At 34.5% G+C, this 27,244-nt stretch overlaps 1 protein-coding gene and 1 non-coding gene across 3 annotated transcripts; both read right to left on the bottom strand.

Annotated features, from left to right (window-relative positions):
• Window positions 1-10,327: 10,327 nt before the first annotated feature.
• Window positions 10,328-10,435, bottom strand: LOC122312088. The gene has a single exon (XR_006243002.1). It is a non-coding gene; the product is annotated as a small nucleolar RNA R71 (small nucleolar RNA).
• Window positions 10,436-11,742: 1,307 nt separating this feature from the next.
• LOC122309613 (mitogen-activated protein kinase kinase kinase YODA-like) lies at window positions 11,743-21,546 on the bottom strand. Of its 2 annotated transcripts, XM_043123146.1 has the most exons (13): window positions 21,226-21,546; window positions 19,362-20,208; window positions 18,975-19,210; window positions 18,482-18,890; window positions 17,878-17,965; window positions 17,597-17,659; window positions 16,678-16,838; window positions 16,492-16,567; window positions 16,184-16,243; window positions 15,986-16,093; window positions 15,491-15,730; window positions 13,117-13,208; window positions 11,743-13,011 (listed from the first exon to the last, which is right to left on the bottom strand). In XM_043123146.1, the coding sequence occupies exons 2-13, from the start codon at window positions 19,916-19,918 to the stop codon at window positions 12,531-12,533; spliced, it is 2,571 nt and encodes an 856-aa protein (XP_042979080.1). In that variant the 5' UTR covers window positions 19,919-20,208; window positions 21,226-21,546; the 3' UTR covers window positions 11,743-12,530. The 2 variants fall into 2 exon arrangements, with proteins under 2 accessions (XP_042979080.1, XP_042979079.1); XM_043123145.1 differs by having other exon boundaries at window positions 18,482-19,210.
• Between the last annotated feature and the right edge of the window lie 5,698 nt (window positions 21,547-27,244).

Below are 27,244 nucleotides of genomic sequence, written 5' to 3'. Positions count from 1 at the left end.
AGGGTAAGACTCAAGCTATAGAAATAAAGATTGGGTGTAGGGCAATGATGATAATAATAAAGAATGGAGAAAAATGGATTGTGTCCAAATTTCTACTCCATCATAATAATGAGGTGCTGATACTTATGAGTACAAGGTTGCTTCGTGGGTATAGATGGGAGACACCAACGCAAAAAATTTAATAGACATGCTAAATGAGTCAAGGTAGTGACTATAATATTGGTATCATCGGTAAAGACATTCAGAGTTACTTAGGCAATCGAATGAGACAACATCTTGGAGAGAAAGACTCACAGAACTTATATGCTTAATTTTTGGAAAGCTAACGTAATAATCCAAGCTTTATATATTTGATCCAAGTCAATATAGATGGGTCGATGGGGAATTAAATTTAGGCAGATGCTAGATCAAGGACCACATACATATATTTTGGGGACATTATTACTTTTGATGTTACATACCTCACAAATGGCTATAAGATGTTTTTTGTTTTGTTCACTGGAGTTAACCATTATCATCAATATGTGATGTTTGGATGTGCATTACTCATAAATTAAGCAGCCGAGTCTTACACATGATTATTGAAAGAGAAATACTTTAACCACAAAAGGATTACACAAAAATAATCTTACAAACTGATATGGTTTAATGTGGTTCGTTGGATTGTAAAGTTACTTTTATTATAAAGTGGATCTAACGAAGCATATAAAACCATGTTAATTTATAGGATTATTTTTGTGTAATTCATTTATAGCTATAGCACTTCTCTTATTGAAAACATAGCTAGAAGCGATGCTTGGACATGCTCCCTCTACAATAATCACCGATGATTATAAGGCAATGGCTAAGGTCATTGCCTAGGTATTACTCAATAAGACTCATAAATTGTACTTATGGCATCTCTTACAAAACGTTCTTGAATATCTAGCTCATATTTATAATAAATATCCACAATTTCAAGGAGATTTTCACCATTGTATTCATGAAACACTCACTATTAAGGAGTTCGAGTTGGAGTGGACTAAAATGTTACTGATGTATGAATTAGAAGAAAATAATTGATTATAGAATATTTACACCAGGAGGGCAAGATAGGTGCTGGCTTACTTTAGATGCATATTTTGTGCTAGAATGTCCACAATTCAACGAACTGAGAGTATGAATAAGTTTTTTAAAGACTGTTCATTTAAGTACAATGGTTAGTGAAGTCGTCCATTAATATGATAAAACATTAAACGTATGTTATCTAAATAAGAAAGAGAAAGATGTGAAAACAAAAACTACCAAGCCAATTATGAGAACTTCTTACAAAATTGAAAAGGAATCAACAAAAATCTATAGAAAAAAAAAAATCATTTTTGATCTTCCAAGATGAGTTATTTAATAGCCAAGTGTACAAGGCGTACAAAACACGTGAGGAAGATGGGTAGAAAATTTATTTGGTGACACCTGATGAGAAAGAAAAGCTAGCATATGAAGTAACATTTAGGAGAAAGAACCACATTGTTTTTTTTGTACATGTTGTAAGTTTAAATTTATTGACTTTCTATGTTGGCACAACCTAAATATTTTGGCCAAAAAAAAAATTGTATGAAACAGCGTACTACAATTGTATGTTTTAGAGAAGTGGATGGTCAATGTGAACAATCATGCGGTATATGAATATGTGGCAATGAGGGGCCATAGGAGACAATCTCAACTGCATTAGTCATGAAACATCATTTCATGAGGCAGTTTTATGAAGTTGACGAGATGGGATCACAGTTTATCTAGAAATATGAGCATGTTTTTAGGGGCACAAAGAATATCTAAAAAAGAGCTTATCTTGATGAATGTTGATGATGGTAATACTGAGAAAAGCCCAAATATCCAATAGAGGCAATTACTCTTAAACTTTTTATTGCAAAATTGTCCACATATTGTTTAAAGGAAGGCCCAAATTGTTATGCAAAACAACCAAAAGGAAAATATACCAATAAAAAAGCAATGATTCAACATCTGTAAAGAAGATGGACATGTAAGAAGCAAATGTCCATCACATAGATATTTGGAATGATTCCATTATGTAAGAATTTTAACTGCAACTTCTAACTTGATGAAATATTTTTTTTTCTAAAGGAATATGGGGGAACCAAGCTCAACTATATTTGGCATATCTCTAAACCTGGCCATTATCTAAACTATATTTGAAATTTCTGAATATTACTCTTATCTTAGTTATTTTATATTTAGACTTTTTCTTTAATCAATTTTTTAATAGGAATCTTTTTTTATTTATTTGCAGGAATATGCAAAACCTGACCATGTCGTAGAATGAAGAATTTGGTGCTTCGTAAAATTTTCATATGTCACAAGATCATTAATTATTGGGCTGATTTTGATAATTTTCATTCAACATTTTTGGTTTTCTTGGTTTTGTGCCGAGATGGGATTATAAGAAAAATTCAAAGAATATGACATTGGAATGTAAGGTTATGTTTGGATGTTGAGCTGATTTCTTTATAACTAGTCATGAGTTGAAATGATAAAGTGAGTTTTGTAGGCACCACCCAAGATAAATTTATATGTATTTGGATGTTAAGATGAGTTTACATATATTTATGGTAAATTGAAAAATGTTGTGGGTCTCATGTGTAAATAAATGTTGAGTTAAAAAAATTTGTAGGTCTAACATGTAAAGAGATTTTGAATTGAGTGATATTTAGTGATTTGAGAGTTGTGTATTTGGATGTTGAAATAGATTTAAAACAAAACCCAACTGAGATTAGCTGAACTCATTCAAGGATCCAAACGAAGCCTAAAAAGGCAATTTACTTAGCCTACTGATATGAAACATTTTATTTGTTTTTAACTATTAGCATGCTTTTAAAAAAGTATGAACTGGACGAAAGCAAGAGGAATTTTGTGTTATCAGGTCTCATTGGATTATTGAAAATTTTGTGTTATTAGGTTTCATTAGATTATTAAAAATTTTGTATTATTAGGTCTCATTGGAGGAAAATTATATTGACAACTACAAAAAATAAAATTCACAAATACAATCTACAAAAAGGAATATAATTTTACTAAATACCGCAACTGCAACAACCCACATAGACTGATTCGAAAATAAGTACAACTTGTCTTGATAAGCCAAGTGCATCTTAATGTAGTATTAAACAAGATACATTATTTTTGGCTTCATAAAATTTCAGACTAACCAATAATGCAATAAATACAACCAAAGATGCAATCAAGGCACTTTTGTATTTCTTCTTCATTGATTGAAATTTTGCGTATTCAATTCTTGTATGTTCAGATGCCATCTTTTCATTTCTTCGTTGTGCTAATTCCAAGGTTCGCTTACAACAATCCAATTGTTTTATCAAAAGATACATACCATTTTTTAGCCTTATAATATCGATAATTGAAAAATGGCCGACCAAAACTTTTTGGGTAGCCCAACATCTGCAGTTTGGAGTGAATGCCACAATAACATAGTGGTCTTCATCCTCATAGACAGTGAACTAGATATGGTGTCTAGACCACTACTTTCCATATTGCTTTAAAAAAAATTATCCATCAACTAAGCTGAAAATCAATGAATATTTCAAGACGTGAACCAAATGATAACAAGAAAAGTACTTTTTCGTACACAACACTTTTCTGTACAGTATTTGTTTGCACTATATTTTTTTATGAACTAGTATGTGTGCGTTATATATGTATTGTGAATATTTTCTATGCATTTGATGCAAAGTTGCAGGCTTCTTATCATATCCACCTCATATTCAGGTGGAGAGAGTGTCTATATGATTTTGAAAGAAATGCTTTTTGGCACTTGAAAAAGCATACCAAAAGCAAAAAAAAAAAAAGATAAAGGTACATAAATTGTATAAGACTAATAATACCTCCAAGTTTGCTATCACATAGACCATTGAAACTACTAATATCACTAAAGTTATAAATACAATAATATGCCAGTTTCCACAAAACTAAATCCATGTGAAAGATATATGGCAATAGTTCTAGAAACTAGAATGTCTCCATGTGATGATCCTAAAAAAAAACAATATGAAGAACAAAAATAGCGAATGGGAAACAACAACTAATATAAGCCACCAACATATATAAATCCAATTAGCAAAGATTTCAACTCCTCTGCTTGAATGTTATTCTATAGAAAACCAAGTACAAGAGTAATTGACTCTAATTATCAATCTTGGAGCCAATCAGCTATCAATCAATTAATGTGCTCAAACCAGTTAAGTGTGGGTACTTTCTAGCTAGGATCCTTAGCTAGAAGATGCTTACTTTCTAGGACCTCTTAGGTGCATGAGTTAATTGCCAAGGTACAATAATTCTCAATACAGAAAACTAAAGAAACAAATTCTTCAAAATCAATCTATCTACAGCATGCCATACAAAAAACAAACCCACCTACATATCGAGTAAAATAAACCACTTACAGAGTAAAATAAACCACTTATAAATGCTTACTTTGTAGGTGTTCTTAGGTGAGTGTCATTGTTGCCAAGGTACAATAATTCTTAATAGAGAAAACTGAAGAAACAAAATCTTCAAAATCAGTGGCTTCCATAGCATGCCATGCAAAAAACAAATCCACCTACAGATCGAGTAAAATAAACCACTTACAAAGCAAATTGAATAAGCCGACAAAGGTGGGTTCCAAGTCAAGTCGATGGAGATGGCTTACAAATTGAGTTAAGTGACAATGAAATGGGAGGAAGAGAGCTGAAGAAATGGGCGTGGTGATAGATGTGAGAGAGAGATCGATTGAATGGGAGAGGAGGGGGGAGAATAGAGAAGAGAGAAAGGGAGAAATGAGAGATCAAAGAGAGGATAGAAAGGCAGATGAGATCATTTAAAGAAATATGCTCCACAATAAAACAAGTAAATCCCCTACATGTTTATTTCCTATTGGATGGTATAAAATTTAAACTGACACCTCGTCTAGTTTGAAGCTTTTCTCTTTTGGAAACTCAAACTGATTGGTATAGTAGAAAAATTGAATAGTTTGATTTCAATTATTTTAGTTCGATTTACGCACGTTATAAAATATATATCACGATGCTATATAACCTTTTATAATATACTAATATATTGTATATGTAGAAACAAAGTAATAATCTTTTTTTTTTCTTTCTCTCAAATGACTTCATTAATAAAGCAAAAGTTAATATAGGAAGTTAACATATATTACAAGCCAAGTTTTTGTTAGCTAGGGAGGATCTTTCCCACTATGAAAGTCTAATAGGCAAGATAGGATTTCTATGAAAGGGATTTTTCTAAATTTATTATTGAAATGTGCCCATTGTGCAATAGAATGTGCACATCTATTTTGGGATCAATGTATCTTGGTTGTTCTCCATTCTTCAAGATCTTTTAGCAAGAATCCGGTGTCTCTTGCTACTTCTTTTGCTTCCCAATTGTTTCTTTATGTGGTTGGTTTATACTATTGATGGCATTTGAGGATTCTCCTTCTATAATGATTTTTTTTTATCTATCTCGAGCATGCTTCTTACACTCCTATGTAAGTTGCCATTACCTCACCTTTATTAGGATCAGTACTCCATATAAATCTAGTTATCACAAACTGTATGTCTCTCCTTTTTAATCTGCAGACTGCAGCTGATATGCTCCATTCCTTCCTTATTGCAACATTAAATGTGATTAAAAATGTGTCTTCTGATTCTAGAGGGTTCCATTTGAGGTTATATTTTGCAACTTTCCACTCCTATGCTTTGCAATGTTCCCTATACATGTCTATGATTTTTTGACAAACTGTTCTACTAATAGGCTGCTATCATTGTGAATTTTATAGTTTCTAATGAACCAAATATTGTCCATTGCTAAAACAACAATTATCTAGAATTGGTAAGCCTCTTCGTCCAAGAGATTGAGCTTGTTGGTGGGGTTTAAGATAGTTTGATTCAAGCTCTTAATGTCTAGTGGCCTGAAGGATGATATATCCAGTGGCCAAGGTGATTGCCTCCATAGAATTCTTATGAATGGACAAGTTAGGATCAAGTATTCGGTGGTTTCTTCTTCCAACTGACAAATTGGACAAATTTTCTGGTCTTCAAAAAGTGAAATACAGCTACTGAGTAGTGACTTAGTAGGCAAGATGTCATTTAGCACTTTCCATAGGAATAGCTTAAGAAGATTATGAAGTTTTAAAGACCAGAGTTTTTTCCATATGTTAGGGGAGTGAGCTGCATTTTGATCATTTTACTGGATGACAATAGCAGCATATGCTGACTTGACAAAAAACTGGTCAAAAGAATGATGTGTCCATCTTGGAATATTTTGTTGGTTATGAAATTGATGTTCTGTAAGATGAATTTTTTGAATTTCAGTCACTAAGTTCTGAGTGAAGAGTGCCTGGAGAAGGATTGAGTTACATCTTCTTGGTTCCTCTAAGATAAGCTCTGGCACTTTCAAGTGAGGGTCTTGCCATATGTCTAATGTCTTTGGTTCATGAGTGAAAGTGTTTAGATTTGGTACCCAAGGATCAGACCACACTTTAGTACCAACCCCATTATTAATCTGAAAGCATATATTAGAAAGAATGAAATCTCTTTGTTTAATGAGACCTTTCCAGAATCTTGAGTCTATTGGTTTTGTTGAGATAGTGCTTTAGGGTGTGTTTCTCATGTATTTTTGGGCAAGCATTTCTTTCCATATGCTTTTTTCATTACTAATTAGGTGCTAGATAAGTTTGCTCAGTAATGCTTTATTGAAATTGGTAACAAGTCTTATGCCTAGTCCTTTTAGTGACTTGGGTTTGCATAATGAATTCCAAAATTTTAGGGTAAAATTGTGCATTTTGTTTGCTTTAAAGCTCCACCATAAACACATTAGGGCTCTGTCTATTTTATTGGTGGTATTCTTTGAAAGCCAAATTATGGACATTGTGTAAGAGGGAAGTGCATTGGCCACTGCTTTAATGAGAGTTGTTCTGTCAGCTTGTGAACTGAGTTTCGATTTCTATCCAGCCAGTTTACTATGGATTTTCTCTAAGATTCCATTACAGTGTTGTTTAATAGAAGATCCAAAATTGAGTGGCAGACCTAGGTATTGATTTTTGAAGGTGAGATCTTGAAGTTAAGGATTTCCTTTACTTCTCTTATTATGTTATGCCTGTTGTTCTTACTAAACTGGATGGAAGATTTTGCTATATTTATTCTTTAACCAGACCAAGATTTGTATGTTTCAAGACATTGTAGGAAAGCCTATGCATTATGAGTTGTGGTTGTGCCAAAAAGAATTAGGTCATCTTCAAAAAGCATATGGGAGATGTAAGGTCCATTACTACTAATTTTTATTCCTCTGATTTTTCCATTTTGTTCTTGTCTGGTTATTATTCTTGAAAGGACTTCACTACCTAGTATGAAAAGAAATGGAGAGAGGGTCTCATTGCCTGATTCCTTTATTTGGGTGCTTTAAACCATGTGGCTTTCCATTGATTACAATAGAGTAAGAAGTTGTTGTGATACTTTCCTTGATCTAGTTTATCCAAGGTTGATTAAAACCTAGGTAGCTAAAAATGGTTAACGAAAACTTCCACTCCATAAAATCAAAGGCATTTTCCATGTCTATCTTGATTGTCATAAGACTTTTTCTTCCTTTTTTGTTTTTCAGAACATGCAACACCTCATGAGCAAGAATTGTGTTTTATTGAATAACCTTTCCTGGAAGGAATGCAATTTGAAAAGGAGAGATGAATTTCTGCATGTCTATTTTAAGTTTGTTGGATAGGATTTTGGAAATTATCTTATAACAGGCATTTGAAAGATTTATGGGTCTAAATTGATGAGTTGCGCTTGGAGAATCAATTTTTGGAATATGAACAATGTTTGTATGGTTCATTTTTTTTAACATATACCTGATGTGAAAAAGTTTTTTTTTTTTTTTGTTTTCCATAAAGTAGAGATTTCATCCTCCACCCTCCAAATGATGAGAGGGCTTCCAAATCTCACCCTCCAGAGGTGGAGTGGACTTTCACTCTATGGACAAAGTATTCAAGAGACTATTTCTTTTTTTATTTTTATCTAAACAAAATCAAATAATAATAAGAAAAAAAGATAGATGTGAAAATGACAAATTATAGCTTGAAAAATTGTAGATCCACATCTTCAGCCTTGCAGGAAAAAAATACAAAAGAAAATAGATTTTGATGGCGTGTCAGGGACACATGACATCCTAGAAGTGTAGCTAATGGTTGAGTCTGAAGAAAACGAGGGCCTTGGTCCTAAAAGTGCCGCACGTAGCAGCAATAGGATCTTCCCCATACAGTTGTGATAAGTGCGCGAAAGTGCATTCTAAATACCCTATTATTAGATTAAAATGCTAAAATGAAAATAGAAATTATAGGAATTAATGTGTATTCTTGAATTGAGTTTCTATTTACGTTGGAATACTCTTAAGCAGTTTTTTTAATGTTTAATTTCAGAGTTTATAAAAGAGCAAGTCAAAACTCAGTTAAATTCAAAAGAGGAGCTTCATGGGGTTTGAGAGAAATTTGGATCAAGAAAAAAAAATTACAAAAGGAAACTGCAAGAAGTCCAAATCTGAAATTTGCTAGGAAATAATCTGGACATATTTTAGTATTTTGACTGTAACTTTTTACTCATATATCGGATTGATATAATTCTTAATGAATTAGAAAGCTATGTTAAAGGACTATAAATTTGTCTCTAATAAGTATTTCCAAATTCAAACTTTTGAAGCACATACGTGGCTACCAAAATGAGTCCTAAAATTTAGGTGATTGTTTTTACGGAAATTATGAAGGCATTAGGGTTTCTTTTCTATCCTATATAAGCATATCATTAGCACGAAATAAAGGAGGAGGGAGGCACAAGAGGCAGATTTTAAGAGATGAGAAAATTACTTCCATGGCCGCCTTTTGCTGTACTTTTCTCTGAAAATTTTTGTTATCCATTATATTTATGGCTATCTATATTCTCGAGTAGGGTTAGGAATGAATTTGTCCATTAGATGGTATTTCTAATTTATTTTTAATTTATGTATTTGATTTTCATTTGCTAAAACTCTTTTGTTTTATCATTCTCAATTCTTTGTTGATGATTTCTTCTCCGAATAATCATAGAATTTATTATGTTTATGGATTCAGTCATACTTTTTCTATTGAATGAATTAGTTCTTTGACTATGTTTGGATAAATTATTTATCTATATTGATTTAATTCTTTGCTGCAATATCGCTTCCTGAGTATATTGTCGTCGTTGGATTTCTCAATAGGGATAGTAATAAACGTATTTTAAAAGTGGTGAATGATTTTTCAAAGAGTTACATTTGATTTAATTCTGGTTTATAAATATATACATTCCAATTGAAAATTTCGAGAATTGAGTTTCTAATTAAATTATCCAATGAATTAAGAATAATTAAAATACTGGATGCGTGCAAGGGATTCCCGACACTCTACTGTTCGTCAAATTTGAGTACTTTTTTTGTTAATCAATTTGCTTCACTTTAATTTGCATTTAAAAATTAATCTTTGTTCTCCATTGCTTATTTAATATTTTTCCTTAATTTATTTATTCATTTTGCTATTCTTTTAATTTTTTTCCCTGTGGAATCAACACCCCAAAACTATGCTACAACTACTGCCTTATTCTTTGGGCGTAATCAAATTTTGGCACCATTGCCGAGGAGACGGTAGAAGAATTGCTAGATAGTTTTTCTTTTCAGCAGTTTGTAAAGGTGGTAACTTTGTTTTCTCTTTTAGCTTGCTGCTTCTTTATTTTATTTTATTTTTCTTTATCTATATATATTTTTTAGTGTTGCATTTTTCTCTACCTTGCATGCACAGGTATAGAGACGTTTTGGGTCAGTTTATTTGTAGACCTGTGTTAGAGTCAGAGTCAGAGTCTAATTTTTCTAATAATTTGTTTGATAATTTTTTTAATTCTAAGGAAATGAGTGAACACGAAAATCAACCCACTAGGACCCTTTAGAATTACCTCCACCCTACACACATAGCCACACCATCATGCATCATGTTTCCAGCTAATACTCGCCAACTAGATTTTAAAATAGGGATGATACAATTACTCCCTACTTTTCATGGATTGAAAAATGAAAATCTATATGTGCACATTAGGAAGTTTGAGGAAATAGTTACAAATTTTCATAGTCAAAATGCAACTGATGACATTGTGAGACTTAAGTTCTTTCATTTCTTTTTGAAGGATAGAGCTAAGAGTTTGCTATACTCATTGAAACCACGATCTATTGGGTCATGGAATGAGATAACTCATGTCTTTTTTAATAAATATTTTCCCCAACATAAGAACAATGCTTTAAAAAGTCAAATCTCCACATTTGCACAAAAGGACAGTGAGACTTTGTATCAGTCTTGGGAGAGATTTAAAGAGCTATTGAGTATGTGTCCTCACCATGAGTATGAGAATTGGCGCTTAGTGAGTTATTTTTATGTGAGACTTACACCTAAAGAGTGCCAATTTGTGGAAATGATGTGTAATGGTGAGTTCTTACAGAAAGATCCTGATGAGACCATAAAATATCTCAATGAGCTTGCTGAAAAAGCTCACACTTGGACTAGACCTAGTGTTACTGAGAGCACAAATAGGTCACGATCTGCAGGAAACCTAAATGGTAGTGGAATTTACCATCTCAGTGAAAAGGATAATTTAAAGGCTAAGGTTGAAATGCTCAATAGGGAGTTAGAGGTTTTAAGAATAAGGACTTAAAGCCAACACACGTGACTAATCATACAGAGTCATTTGGATCATGTTTTCTGTGTGGTGGGGTAGATCACCTTGCCCAAGAGTGTCCCACATTTACTGAGATGAGAGGGATGCATGAAAAATAATGTAATGCCTTAGGTATGTACAAGAAGCATTTTACATCTTTCTCTAATACTTATAATTCGGAATGGCTCAATCACCCCAATTTTAACTGGAAGTCTAAAAACCAGCCGCCTGCCCATCATATCACGCACCATATCATGCACCCTTTACCACTATTGTATTTTATTTTTATTTATTTTTAATGGTTAAGTAAGTGACTACTAGTGAGTTTTTGTATTTTTTTTAAATATTTAAAGTATGTTTGAAAGAAAAAGGAAAAAAAGAGTGCAATTGCACTAGTGGTAACTTTGAAGGAGCAAATTCATAGGACTCAATAGCACCACCTATAAAAATATTATAAAGTTAATATAGGTTTTGTTTTGAAATTTGAAAAAAAAAAATTGTATTATTTTTTGTGTTTTGTTTAAATATTTAAGAAAGTTGTAATGATTAAGTAATGATTATATGAAACATTGAAAATTTAAAATTGAAAAATATTTTATCTTTAAATGATGTTTGTAAAGAAATATTTTATCTTTAAATGATGTTTGAGAAAAAATATTTAAAAATATCTAATAATACTCTTATACAAACCATGAGATGGCGATCCGGGGGCCGGGCCAATTGTATAAACACTTGGGCAGTCTTTTGTCATATTCATTGAGTTCGTTTAATGAAATCTTGACCTGGGGGTAGGTACTCTGAATATCCTCAATTTGCGCGTTGACTTCTTTATTTTCTTACCCATTTTCCTTAATTCAGGTTGAATTTTAATTGGTGGATTAAGTCACAGTTGAATATATGTTAAACGTTCAAACCAGGCAATAAATCCACTTTTTTTTTTTTTTTTCCCTCGAGTGTATTTTTTTTAAACAGATAAAATAGAACATGTTGCAATATATTTGCTGATGTGGAAGTTTCCACCAAGCTATACATGCAGCAAATCAGGTAAAGCAGTATGTATGAGAGTTACAACAGAGCCGGCATAAACCGTTGTAGGATACAGAAAAGCACAGGCTCGAAAAGTTTGACAAATTTGGAACCATAAGTCAGTTTCCCCCCTGTACAGAAGTTTCAGAATCAACCCCCCCAAAATAAAAAAGATAAGAGATAGAATAGTCTCAAGTACCAATTCGATCACTATTTTCTCCTATACGATGATGATCTTGAAAAAAAAATATAGCTATCATAGACGTGATTTTTCTTTTATAATTTTTATTTTAAGTACTGAAGGAACTGCCACGCATGTGGTGAGACATGTTCACCAAGGAAAAATCGTCCTTTTCCCATACCTCAAATCCGTCAAGCATTAGGTGACAATTTAAGCACTCAACTTGTACAATGTCAATGCCGCATCAATCATGAGAACTGGCATCCTTTCCAGGAAGTGAGCTCCAAGTAATTGGCCAGGTCAGACATCCACTACCGCGCTGGTTTCATTATCTAACCTGGTTTGTTTTATCACTGGATGATCTGAATGCCATAAGCCTCCACACCAAGCCACTACGCACACTTTTTCTGCCTCCAGCCACTTCATTTGCCATAGATCTTCCAGGGATTCTGTTGGTTAGGAGTCCTTACTGGAAAAATTAGCTTCCTTGTCGGCTAAAATGATAATTGCATTGATCCTATGAAGCGGAAACATAGTCTGACAAGGCTCTGAAAGGTAGTCCGGGACTATGTGTCAAGTTATATACCATTGGTGCGGCTGGACAAAGGAGAGCTGGGACTCAGGAGCTGCCTAGACACGCGATCAGCCAAGACAGACTGTCCATCATACAACTCGCCATGAGCAGGCCTTCCAAATTGCTTTCCCAAAACACCATTTTCACTGGGGACCAGTTCTGAGAATATATAAGGCTCTGTTTGCATTCCTTTAAATATGTCCGGATTTGACTCGTGATAGGAGGGGACAGTGATGCAGAAACCGTTTGGGGGTTTTTGCATGCTTCCAAAATCCTCTGGCAAATAAACTGACTGTTTCAGTTGATTAAATGGAATGCCACTACCACCACCTGTGAGAGGTGTGGATGAGCCTGAGGTGGTTCGGGGGCTAGATATAGGAGAAGGTGACATTCTTTCATTCAAGTGGTGTGGTGATCTTGAGTGCAAAAGAGGGCTTCCAATAGGTGAAACAGGGCATGATATGTTCCTTGGAATATGGATCTCACTGTAAATAAGGACAATAAAATCAGATAGTTGCTATTGTAAGCGCAAGTGCCCTGTGTGTGTGAGAGAGAGAGAGAGAGAGAGACAGACAGACAGACAGACAGACCTGACACGGGAACCAGTTTTTGGGACTCTAGATGAGTGAAATGCAAGTCTATCAGAATCCAAGGTGGAAAGATTTCTTGCTTGCCCAATGCCCTGAAAACGATCAGTAAAGCAGAGCAACAGTTGAAAATTGGAGGCATATATAAGAAATCACAAATAAGTGGTATTTTAACATTTTTTTATGAAGGGTCTCACTAAGTGGTATGTTACACACCAATCCTCTAAATAGCACAATCTATGAATACAAACACACACTCGCATAATGCAATAGAATTACATCCACATGAACCAACTAGCAAACAAAGTTTTTATGTAAGCATGCAAGTGTATTTGTATACATACCAGAATCGCCCCTCACCACACCTTATTAAGAAGTTCTTGGATCACTTGGAATTGGACTCGAACCTTTTTTGTTTTATGCATTCTATTTAGAGTATATTTGTACTACAATTATCAACTCTTTAGCATTTCATCTTATATTTGAACCACCCAAACACACAAAAAACCTTACCAGTTCTCTTGTTTTCCTTTCCTGCAAAATGACCTGACAACGCTCATCAGCTTTTCTTTTCTCCTTTTTTGTCCCACTATTTACTTTACTCCTGCATATGTCCTTGCATTATTTATTTGCCCTGATGGTCCTGCAACTTATCTGCCTATTCTAATAAGGTATATTATTTCCCGCCAAATAACTCTGAGTTCCATTCTCATGCACTGGATGTAGGCCTCCCAACTGGACGCATGTCCTAGGAGTTTTGAACCCCTAATTTCTTTGAGCTAAAGTCCCCTGGTGCCCAGCCAATATGGTAGTCCATAAAAAATAGGACACTTCGTAATAAGAGAGGATCAGCTTAAAACTCCTAAAGAAAATTAGCAAACTAAATCGAGTTTATGAGCAGCATCCTCCTATCTAATATCTCTCTCTTTCTGATACTCGGCCTAATACAATCTGTTTCACGCAATATCTATCACCACACCAGCCCAACTCACTGTTTGTTTCCCACCAGGCCTAGACTTCTGACCTGTAATGGAATTTATGTTAAAACAGGGTGTCTCAATTTTGTCGTTCTTTGAAGAAAAATCTAAATACAAATTCTCCAAAGTCAGGAAAACGAAGTTGTCTAACCTTCCATTCCCAACCTCAAAATGGACAATATTTTTTAAGAGAAGAGTTCTACATACATTTGATATAATATTTCTCTGACCCAAACCCTCCAGTCATAAGGCATATAAAGCACTCCAAGTAAGAAAATACATGTATAATCTTGCTACCTTACACAAGTTATTAGCCAAGTTCATAGACATTCCACTCTGACATAAATCATACATGTAATTTGTAACAAAAACAATGGGGCTAACATCTATAACATGTAAAATTTTAGCTTCGCTCCTATTAAACCACGTCATCCAATTTACTGTACAAATTTAAATATTTTGATTTAAAAAATTTTTAAAGACGAAAAATTTCTTAACATTTTACGAGAACTTCTTCAATAGAAATACAAAGAGAAACGTTTAATGTACAAAGGAATTTTATAAAAAAAAATAATAATAATAATAATAATAATAAGTGCTTACAAACTAATGACTTGATATGGTACATTGGGTTGTAAAACACATTTCAATGTAAAGTAGATATCACGTATCACATTTTTTTTATTAAGGATCTGATGCGTCACATTAAGTCACGTCAGTTTGTAAACTTAATTTTGTAAAATCTATTTGTAGATCTAGCACTTCTAAAAAAAAGACTCTTTCATCCTATTGTAGTTATTGATTCCCCATTATTTAACCCTTTAGCTTCCCCACCACTTAACTCTTCTATTATTTTATTATTACTATTTTTTTATAGGTAAAAACAAATGTTATTAGTACTAATTTTTCAAAAAAGAAAGAAAGATTATTTATCTTATTGTAGCTATTGACCCTTCAGTACTTACCTTTATGACTTCCTCACCATTTAACACTCCTAATTTAAAATCTTTGTATACTCGACAGTTTATTTTTCATATACTCGACGGTTAATTATATACTTGCTATGTACACAGGCTTTGCCTAGATTCTATTAATAAAATTCTTTCTTACTTCTAAAAGAACAGTTAATTATACTTTGTAAAAAGATTTTAAAAAATACTTATATAAAAGTAATTTTGTTGTTTAAAGTATTTTTCAATTTATACAACTCCCAAGTCCAAATACCTTCTTTGAAGGGTCTTTTTTCTTTTTCCTGTTTTCATGAAAAGAAGATAATATGAATGTTCTTGCATTCTAGACTATTTGAGACTGATTTTAGACAATTTATGCATGACACTTGGGTAATCATTCTCACGCATTGTGCGAGTCCACAACTAGTTATAGTAAATTGAATTTCATACCAGAGCTTTCACTCCATTTGTAACCCCAGCAGGTGGAGATGAAGGATCTGGGCTGAGAATTGGTCTTTCCAATGGTGCAACATATTTCACAAAAGGGTGCTCCAAAAGCTCGGCAGCTTTAGGACGATCGATTGGATTGCGTTGCAAACATTGCCAGACAAAATCCTTCCCATCTCTTGAGAGGTGCTCTGGAATTGCTGGGAGTTCCTTGCTATTACCAATCTTAAACATGGCAGCAACCTTCAGACCATAACATGCAAACATTACATAAAAGTATCAACACCAGAATCTAAAAAATTCACTGAGATTCATGCTTCCAATGTGTTAGAGAATCCTTGACTAAGTGAAAATTTGATGAAAACATTCAAGGGAAATGGCACCCCCCCCCCCCCCCCCCCCCCAAAACAAAAAAAAAAACAAAAAAAAAAAAACACCAAAAATGCAATGCTGGCAAGAGATGAATTTAAAGCTTCTATCTTTGGTCTAAATCACTACCCCCTCATACTGGCTCCAAGGTGGTTTTGTTGTAGCCATTTCCAAAACAGTGCACCCAAGACTCCAGATATCCACAGCAAGGTTGCAACCATTTGAGGTTTTTATAACCTGGGCAAACGATACACAAGAGTATTGAAATCTACAATTAAGAAACATGTTGCAATTAAGGGAATATGCTAGCACCAGAATTATTCTGACCTCAGGTGCCATCCAATACGGACTCCCCTTGAATGATAATGGGCACGACTGCCCAGCAATCTACAAATCACAAAGACAGTAAGTTGGACAAGCAGTGTGGACAGAACCTTGCAATGAATGTTAAACATGCATTAATTCTATGTTAAATGTTTATGAGAAGTCTGGGGGGTGATGTTGAGGGTTGTGTAAGCACAATCTTCCATTTTAATAATAATTCCAATTCACAAATTTCTTATGCCTGAATGAGTACTCACTTGCTTTTATTGCAATCTCACTTTAAATCAAAAATTGATTATGCCTACACTTACATGTTTGGCCATCCCAAAGTCTGCCAGCTTGACACGGCCAACTGGGTCTACGAGTATATTTGCTCCCTTAATATCCCTAAAAGAAATTCAGCTTAAGAAGATTAATGATGTTTAAATTTGGTCAATTGCAGCAGAAAAATTTTATATCTCGAATTAGATAACAAGAAATTGGGTGACTCAGTTCACCTGTGAACAGTATTTTTTGCATGCAGATATGCAAGCCCTGACAAGATTTGATGAGTATAACTCCGAATTGCTAGTTCACCAAATTGTCCATAGTCTTGGAGAAGTTTAAAAATGGAGCCACCAGAAACATACTCAAGGTATATATAAAGTTTGTCACCCACCTATCCAAGGAATTTATAAAACTTATGTACATGGTATAGAAAATTAAAAATATGATGTTGCACATGAGCACCACCACACCAATATATAGCAGGGTGCAAGTAGGTTATTGAAGTAACCAAAAAAAGTCAGAATCCCAAATTTCTGAAAGTTGGGGACCATCTAGGGGCGGCTCAATAGAAATTGAGGCCTAAGGCAAAATTTAAGTGAGTTACTCTTAATTATAATGTAATAAAATACAAATTATTATATTAAATATTTTTCAAAATTCTCAATAAAACGAGGCTTTATTTAAAATATTTAAATAAAATCTTTTGAAATTATATTTAATACAATAATTTAAAATGAGGCCTCATTATAAATTTTGTGCCTCAATTTTGCAAGATCTTAGAAAAGATCAATTATTTAAAATATAAATTATCCATTGTATTAAATATTAAATTTAGTATCATGAGGCCTTGCACACATAGAGAAATATAAAAATTATTTAAATTTTTCTATTTAATGAAATGGTTTTTATATTTTTCTAACAAAATTAAAAGAAAAAACATCTTTTTTTTTAATTTTGGGGGCCTTGCATAGGGTGGGGCCTTAGGCAATAGCCTAAGTGGCCTTACCCCCGAGCTGGCCCTAGCAACCACTATCATGCATGGACCGTTTCCAGAGATTATGCAGGATGCTTAATGCATCAGATGTACGTTAGCAGATATAAACATTTTTTTTTTATAAGTACGTTAGCAGATATAAACATTAAACCTACCGTTTCAGTCCCATAATACTGCACGATGTTTGGATGTCGTAAACGGCTCAACAAAGCAATTTCCTGCCACAACAGAATGTAAGAACTTCTTTCAAGAAAAAAATAAAGCAGCTAAATGGCTTGTTTGGGCAAAGTTATAGAAAAGTCACCAACTTAATGGTTCAAACAATAGACAACCTCAGATAATTTTTTAGTATAAAAAATATATATTTATGAGATTGTAGATTGTTTGAACTATTAAGTTGATGAAAATCTCTTAAATCTACTGGAAATCAACTTGCCTGCATTAATTGCTTAGCACTTTCCTTAGACTTCGCATCATCTGAAAATAAGGTGACCTCCTTCATTGCACACATTTCGCCACTTTCGCTAAATCAATCAAGATTAAAATTAGATATTCATAAACTCCATTAATGAACAATAAAAGGGAGGGGGGCAGGGGAATGGGGGATATTGGACTAGGTATGCACAGAAAACATCAATCTTATTGTACAACACAAATAATCACTGATGCAATGGATAATCGAAGGATTTGACCAACATCAAACTTATGTACTCATTTCACTCCTATATTGAAATTGAAATAAGGATCAAGCAAGTGTATTCCACAAACTTTATTTTACTAATGATACATAGACGGCTCAGCTAGGCACCATGGTGAGCCGAGAGACAACTGCAATGGGAAAAGTGGCTTTCTGAGAAGCTCTCTTTTTTTTTTTTTTTTTTTTTCTTTTTATCAGATCCTCTAAACATAGACACCTTTACAATATCCATATTAAGAGATGAGCACCCGGGTATCCTAGAGGACCCATTGACATTTACGGGTGACTAAGGAAAAATTTCCAACATAGTGGATCAAAGCATCTTGTTTTTATGGGTATATACCTGTTAAAACCAACATAAACATGCCCAAAAGTGCCTCTACCTAACAGCTTCCCTTTTTTCCACCGTGAGCCAGGGCTTGCTGGATTCTCTGCCCTTCCTGGGCTTCGTGGTACAGAGGGAGATGTTGCTGCTGAATTTGAGTGAGAAAAAGGAGAAGTATTGGAAATTGTTATAGGAGGAAGTGGTAAACGGTGACTTTTTTGTTTTGCATCATCAGGCCAGCTCATCTGTGAGTCAGTGGATGTCCCTCCAGCTCTAGGATGAGTAGGAGTAACAGCACCACTATGGATTCTGGAGCTTGGTCCAGGGCTAGTCATTCGAGGACTCCGCACAGGCGAATACTCAGGGCTGCCCCTGCTTTGTTGCCAAAAAATCTGTCCTGACATTGAATTTTGCCCAGAGTTTTGACCTGAACCAGGACTGGAGCAGTGACCAGATCCAACAAAAGTGATATCTGGATAAGTCTTCCCAATGCAAAAAGCAGAACTCATACCTTGATCACAGCCAGAAGCTCTAACTGGACTTCTGGAAGGACTTGACATGGAGCTGTCAGGAGCACTGAAGAAAGCACCAATATAAGGACCCTGTAGATTTGGCACATGACTGCTTAAAGGTCTTTTTTTTGGTGATGTAGGGGAAGAAAGATTACTGAAAGGACGGTTGGGTGGTTTTTTTCCTTCTCTTGAGTTCATTTGTGCAACGTTAGAGGATTGATCCTTGTGCTTCAAGCTTCAGAAAATATGCAATAAATTTGTCAGAGATGACTAAGATAAAAGGAAGATGACAGGTAAGCATAAAAACAACCCATAGAAACCTATGTTTATATGAGTAAATATCAGCAATGCAGGTGTTAAAGTGGGCGTGTTAGATGCAACCACACCTGGAAGGGCTGCCTGCAGAACCTCTAGTCCCAGTGTCACAATCAGTTGCCTGAGGACTACGATGATGTGAGTCAGCTAGGTCATCGCTATCAACAGAACTCTCACTAAAAACAGAAGCATTGACCACATCTCCATCTAAATCCACAGGATTTGGCCTGCCATGAATGCATCCAGGTCTTGGAAGAGGCAGAAGCAATGATGGTTTTGAGGCTTCTTCTAACCTAGGTTTTATTGATATACTAATTCCAGAATCTGTACGACCAATACAGGCAGAGTGTACACCAGGAAGTGGAAGTGGATGAGCATGAGCCCTTTCAGCAAAACTTTGACACCTTGCCACATGTTTGGAAGGAGAAGGTGATCTTGATTCTAGGGGGGATCGAGACCCCTTCTCTGAAACCGTGTCACTGCGATGTCTTTGAGACCCTCCTGATCTATTGCTTGGTTTACCTTCAGATGAACTCTTAAATTTTTTGTGTAATGTGTCAATGAAACTTTCCTTGCTTGTTTTCTTCTTTGCTTCTTTGGATGATGATTTCCCCCACCATGAAGGCATATTTTTTTATACTTTATATTGAAAATTTAAAGAATCAGCAAAGTATAGTTCTACAGGAGATCCATTTTTCAGTAACCAGATTGATCATACAACACCTATACATGAAGTTAATAACCAAGTACACAACTTCTACAACTCTGAGAGGTTTGGAAGGATCAATTATCTCCTTCCAATTTAGTCCAAAAATGACTTCCACCAATAAGAAACTTTGGGAGGGCCAGAATTACCAATTCAGAATTTTAGGCAGAATTTTGGAATAAGGTTCGCAATTAGTTATACATAACTGAAACCTGCAGAAAGAGAAGCTGCACGTTAGTTTTGGAAAAAGTTCATGTATAGAATTAATAAGCACCAAAGCTATGTTTACTTTGTTAATCACGCACGAATTGAAATGCCTAATGAACTTCTATAAAAGAAATAAGCACAAATCACAAATAAATAAATAAATAAATCTTCTCAACAACAAAGCAAGTGCCTGTGCGGATGAGTGCATTTATCAGTAACCTGTCTTATGGATGTTGAAAAATGATAACGATCAGTGTGTAATAACATTTCCGACAACAAAGTCTTTCAATAATTTGTTTTGATCTGAATATATCGGACACAGGCACCTGCACAACCAACAGACATACCCTATTTGCATGATACCATAGCTTTAAAGTCAAAACCTATTTGACCTGCCTTTTGCGTCACCCATATAGCGCTTAAGAGTATTAATCTGACGGGAAAATCAACTTCTTGGGTACAAAACGTCAGCATTTACTCCCTCTATTAAAGAAAAATCATAATTTTTCAGGTGCATTTTCTTAACATAGATCTTCCCCACTCTTAACTCAAAATATGCAAATCAACGTGAATGTTTAACTAGCTTAAATCGGATCAAACTCATTCATCTCCAACCCAAAAGCATTAATGCTGTGTTGGTTCCCAAGAAGATATGCACAACCAGCATATTACACGATCAAGTTTCAATGTTGATCATTCGGGTTTTCGGGCAACCAAAATACCACTCTACAGAGAGTTACTAATCCACGCATTTGGCTCAGTTGAGAAAGCTACTCCATGAAACAAAATACAAAATAACGCACAAATAATACTCCCAACTTTACTTATAATTTTCCTTCCCTCTTACCGCAATTTTCTTCCGAACCAAACAAAAATAGGATCCTAATTTGCTCAAAACATTTCCTCGTAACACAGATCTACTAATAAACTTAAAAAATCAACAGAGAAAAACTACACCATCTAGTACTAACTATCAGGAAAAAAAAAATACTAAAATCAGACAACAGCAGAGGTAGGCTTACAATAGATACTGAGAGCTGTGAATCTTGGCTAAACCCAACTGATAAATTTAGCAAAAATCTGAGTCAGATAAATTCCTTGAATCTTTCCGTGATTGGGGGAGTTGGAGAGCAAAAAGAAAGAAAACCCTAGAAATGTGAAAGGAAAAATTTTTGCATACAGGGATTTGGAAGGAAATTTTTGAATTGAAAGCTTAAGAAAGAAACTAGCAAAAAATAAAAGAGCTTAGAGATCGTGTGGAGAGAGAGAGACACACACACACAGAGAGACAGACAGGGGGGAGGAGAGAGAGTATGCTATTTCTGAGCTGAGTTAAGACACGGTGTCTTGTCCGAGCGTTGAATTTTAAGATTTATAATAAAATTATTTATGAAATATATAATTGAGATGATTTACATTTTATTTTATCATATTATATTCTAATTATAAAAGAATTATATAAAAATAATTTTATAAATTAACGTGACATAATGTGATTTATAATATTATAAAATTATATTTATTGTAAAATAGATTTAACTGATTATTTTTATATAAAATATAATAAATAATTTAATTTTTTTAAATTTTTAAATAATAATAATATTAAAAAATAATATTTTAACATTTAATAGACTACTTAGTTATTTTGGATTTATTTTCTATTTTATCGTTATCCTTCTAATTTATCTACTTATTTTTACTACCATACGGATTAAGTTTTTTATCATTTTTCTTTTTTGTCAATGCTCTTTATTTTATTTTATTTTATTTTTTAAAATTCAGTCATTTATTGATAAACTGTGCTATAACGCAGCCTTAATACAGATTGGAGGCTCCTCCATTTCAACTACACTTTCAGTGACTGATAAAGCATTGTTTGCTAAATTATGTGAAACTAGGTTTCCTTCTTTGTGAACATGCCCAAAGTAATAAGATTGGAATGTCTGATATGATCATTCCAAAGTAGTTGTTCTGTTGTTTCTGCTGTTGAACCTCCTTGAGAGTCTGCTTCCATTACTACTTTTGCCATGCCCAATTTAAGCCCAAAAGTGACTACTTTAAGTGCAGCCATTGCTTCTGCTAATAGAGGGTCTAGGATAGATGCCTGTTTCTTCCTTATGGTAGCCAAAAAATTCCCTTGCTCATCTCTAGCAGCAACTTCTATTCCTATTTTACATAGTCTTTTATCAACTGCTACATCCCAATTGATCTTGCAAAATCTTTATGGAGGATATTCTCATATTACTCTCCTTGTATTAGTAGATAAAGTCTGGTTATGGTCTCTCAAGTTGGCAGCTGCTAAGTCAATCCTCATTTGATTCACTCTGTGTATCACTGTCTTAAGATCAATGAAAATATTTCTAAACACCAGTTCATTCCTCCTCCACCATAAGTTCCAGAGGGTCAATGAGAATTCCACCATGTCTTCTCTATCAAGCTTCTTAAACATGTCCTACAATATCTGCTTGAAGTTGTTTTGTGAGAGTCGACACTTTTGAATCTTTCTTCAGTTAGAACCCAATACCTCAGATGCTAAAACACATTCCCACAAAATATGTTCTATAGTCTCTGGTGCTTGAAGGCACATAGGACATATTGAATCTTCCAAAATTTTCTTTTTGACCAAATTAATTTTAGTAGGCAGAATATTTCTACAAGCTCTCCACAAAAATTTCTTAGTAGCTGGAGGTATTGGTAGCTTCCGCAATTTAGTCCAATCTTCTTGAAGAAATATTTTACAAGAAGTTTCAACATGTTTCCTATCTTGCAACTCCCCTTGAAGATGATATGTACTCATCACTGTGAAATCTCCATGTGTATTGCCTCTCCACATGATTTGATCTTGTTCTCCGCAAAGGCTAATTGGGATTTGAGTAATTAATTCTGCTTCTTGGCTATTGAAAACAACTTTGATTAAAGGAATATTTCATTCCTTGTTATCAGCTTGTATAAGAGTTTTCACTTTAGCTTCACTTCCCAACAAATTTTTCCCACCTTGAGGCTTGTACAATGTAGGTTGAGGGAGTCAAGAATCTGACCTGATTTTAATTGAGCTTCCATTACCCATTCTCCATATTAAACCTTATTGCAATAAGTCTCTAGCTGATAGGATGCTCCTCCATATATATTTATAATGGCCTACTACCCATTTTAACCTTGAAGAAATCTGAGTTAGGAAAATATTTTATTTTCAAAATCTTAGAAGCTAGGGAATTAGGATTTTTAAGAATTCTCCAACCTTGTTTTGCTAAAAAAGCAAAGTTGAAGTTCTCAAAGTCATGAAACCCAAGACCCCCCCTATCTCCTTTGATTTACCCAATTTAGACCAACTCAGGTAGCTTAACTTTCTTTCTTGGTTGACCTATCCCCACCAGTAACCTGTCATTATTTTGTTGAGGGGTGCAGCAATCCTTTAAGAAATTTAAAAACTCCCATAGCATAAGTTGGGACGACTTGAAGAACTAATTTAATCAACACTTATTTTCCTGCCCGAGATAAAAACTTAAGCTACCAATTACTCAATTTGGCTCTAACTTTGTCTAAAATTTCTTTGAACCCTTGATTTCTTGATTTGCCTATCAGATTTGCAAGGCCAGGGTACTTTTCACATGAATTGGTGATTCTGACCCCTACTACACAAGTGATACAATCTTTTGTTAATCTTCGTGTGTTCTTGCTAAAAAATAGGGATGATTTTTCCTTGTTCAATCTCTGCCCTGAAACTGATTCATAGAGTCCTAATAGGTGAAGCAGCCTACTCCATTCCAGTGATGATGCTTTGCAAAAAAGAAGGCAATCATATGTAAAAAAATAGATGATTTATTTTAAGTTTACCTCTTGCTATTGGAATACTTGTGATCTGCCTTTCACTTGCTGCCTTGTTGAGCATCTGACTTAAAGTTTCTAAGCAAAGAATGAATAGGTATGGTGACAAAGGGTCACCCTGTCTAATGCCTCGAGTTAGAGTGATGCTTGGTTGTGGAATTCCATTGAATAGAATTGAATATGAAACTATTGTTACACACTTAAGGATAAGATCAATCCATCTTCTATGAAAATCCCATTCTTTCCATCACCATTTTAATAAAACTTCATTCCAACCTATCTTAGGTTTTGCTCAAATCCATCTTAAGGGCCATATAGCCATTCTTTCCTTTCATTTTACATTGCATAGTGTGCAAAATTTCAAATGCTACAATGACATTGTCTGTTATAAGCCTCCTTGAACAAATGCATTTTGAGTTGGGGATATGATGTGAGGCAAAATATTTTTTAGTCTGTTAGCCAACACCTTTGCCATTACTTTGTATATAACATTACACAAACTAATTGGGTCGAAATTGTGTAACATCTTTAGGACCTTTTGTTTTTGGTATTAAGACTATGAAAGTCTTATTAATGGCATTGTCCCATCTATTAGTATTTAATGCCAGTGTAACAGTTTCACAAAGATCCTTACCTACTGAGTCCCAATGCTGTTGAAAGAAACTAGCTGAGATACCATCTGGTTCTAGTAAACTAATGGGATTCATTTGTAGGATTGCTTCTTGCACTTCTAATAGATTAAAGTCTTTTATTGGGTTGGAGTTCATCTCTTTTGAAATCATAGATGGAATAGATGCCACACATTGTTGCTAACCTGAGGATTGAGAAGTAGTATACAAAAGAGAAAAAAAAATTATGAAATGTCTGACTAATACATTCTAAATTGGTATTTATAAGACTAGCTTCATCAATGATCTTGTTTATAGAGTATTTTTCATCCTTTAAGAAGCATAGCTATAGAAGTATTTAGTATTCCTATCCCTTTCCTTGAGCCATTTTTGTTTTGATCTTTGTTTCCATTTGACTTCCTCTTGCTCCAATCTGAGATTAACTTGTTGCTGAACTTGTTTTATTTCATCTTGAGCAGATCATGTGTTCATCTCTTGCAACTGTATGATTTTACTCAAATGGTTCTCAATGTCTTATTTTCTATCCCTCTCTTGACTGTTGTTCTAGTTAATCAGACAATCTTCGCAACTGTTAAGCTTGTGTGATATTGCAGCCATGGATCTGTCAGTTCTAACATTTTTTCTCTCTCATTTTTAAAAATCTCATAAAACATCTTAATTCAAACTATTTCAGTAGTATTCACAAACTTTCTCACAACTATTAACTAATTTCTCATCTTATCTTATCGCATATGTACAACCAAAGGAGGCCTTAGGCTGCGTTTAGGTATTGAGATAATTTCAAATAATTTGTGTTGATCTGAAAATAGTAGTTAGTTAAGATGTTTGAGTGGGTTTTATAGGTCTATTGAGATGTATTTAAATGTATGAAATAAATTAAAACATATTTTAACTTTTTATAAAAAAGATAAAAAAAAAATAATGACTTTCATCAATAACAGATTTAAGATAGGATAGAATGAGTTTAGCACCTAAACATGCCCTTACTATGAAAATGTAACTCTATGTGTTTGAAAGTCCTTAAATTTGCTTAAACGACACCTGCATTTTTACTTACTAACTAAAGTCAAAGCTGTTTTTAACACTCCTCCCCCCAACTTTTGACAATTTCACTTCACCCATCTAATTCTATGAGTTATTTTAAGTAAGAGGCAACTTGGAAAAAATAACTCGTCTCATATCAAAATCTCTCATAATTTTCTTTTCAAACATCATTTAAATACAAATAATTTTAAATTTTTAACTTTTTTTATCTAATCATAACTGTTAGGGGGTAAAATCTCTCTAGCCCAGATAAACCAAGCTCAGCCCATCAAAGGGTCACTATTAAGAGGCAAGTGGGAAAAGACAAGAATGAGACTAGGAAAAGAGATGTCAGATGGGAAGAGGAAAGAGACAGAAAAGAGATAAAAATGAAAAAGAGGGAAAAGTAAATCAAACATACAAAGAGGAGTAGGATAAAGCTGACTTCCTCGCCTACTACTTACAAAAAATAAAAATGACTTCTTCCACACGGATACGGGGATGAGGGATGAGAACATAGAGGCCATCCTCAACCTCACAATGAGAGATCCAAAGAGAGGATCTTTTCCAGAAAAGAGTTCTCCGACCTCCATTGTATAGAGAGAAATGAGAAACCGTAAAAAACTATAAAACAATCATATTATAGTGAATTTACCCTCTAAACAACCTATAGACGTAAGGCCTATGCCAAACTACGTAAATCTGTATGTCTCCATCTTTATTTATTTTCTTATATTTATTTTCTATTAACTGTCACGGATGTACATATGGGCACTATACCATCGCTCAAGACTACCATAATGCGCTTCAAACCACCTCGTCTAGTCTTGGACAACTTTAGTAGGCCAAGAATGACTCTTTTTCTCATTTTGGCCTATTGTACGATTTTTGACATTAACATTTGGATTCGTCTGTAGGATCTCGATTATTCTCTACACCAAAAGTGAGAGAAGAAGGATTTTCCAAAGCACGAATTCATCCCCAAACGAACAGATGAAGTTCCCATCAGTTAAGTGTTCTCAACTTACAACTCTTATTTTCATAAATACTGCTACTGGAAAATTAAGGAGCAATGACTCCAAGCCAGGGCATGTATTGTGCACTTAAGTGCGTGGTGCGCAGTGCATGGGTAGAGGTTGAGCATGCACAGTGCAAGTATATGGTGCACGTGGTAGCCTCCTGATCATGCATAGCATGCACGGTGCAACATGGGTGCACGACAAATCCCTCCCCCCACTAACCACGAGACCTGCAAGGATGCTGGCGGCCACCACATGGACCGCCGATGCCTTCTGCCTCTAGCAGGGTGGCTTCTGCCTGTGGGGCCTATGCACGGTGTGTGCAATAAATGCATGCTGTCGTGCACCCCCTATGCCATCGCCCACCCACCGTGGCTCCAACATAAGTGCCAACGACAATTGTGTGGATTGTTGGTAGGACTATAATCAAGCTGAGCCGAGCCAAAACTCGAGCTCGATCTCTTTATTTAATCTGTTTTCAAGCTCGACTTGGTAAGCTAAACTTCCAACTCAAGCGCATCCCAAATAGCTCACTCAAGTTG

The sequence above is a fragment of the Carya illinoinensis genome, chromosome 5 (assembly GCF_018687715.1).
Source record: "Carya illinoinensis cultivar Pawnee chromosome 5, C.illinoinensisPawnee_v1, whole genome shotgun sequence".
Classification (NCBI taxonomy): domain Eukaryota; kingdom Viridiplantae; phylum Streptophyta; class Magnoliopsida; order Fagales; family Juglandaceae; genus Carya; species Carya illinoinensis.
The sequence above is the reverse complement of the archived record's forward strand: the minus strand, read 5'-3'. Positions and strand labels throughout refer to the sequence as shown.

Excerpts from the sequence above, each read along its gene's own strand:
- LOC122309613 (XM_043123145.1), bottom strand. The coding sequence starts at position 19,918 with ATGCCTTCATGGTGGGGGAAATCATCATCCAAAGAAGCAAAGAAGAAA. Across the intron at positions 17,966-18,481 it reads GTTTATGTTGGTTTTAACAG|CGAAAGTGGCGAAATGTGTG; the intron begins GTATATACCCAT and ends TGATTGATTTAG. Across the intron at positions 15,731-15,985 it reads CTTGGAGCCAGTATGAGGGG|GTTGCTGCCATGTTTAAGAT; the intron begins GTAGTGATTTAG and ends TATGGTCTGAAG.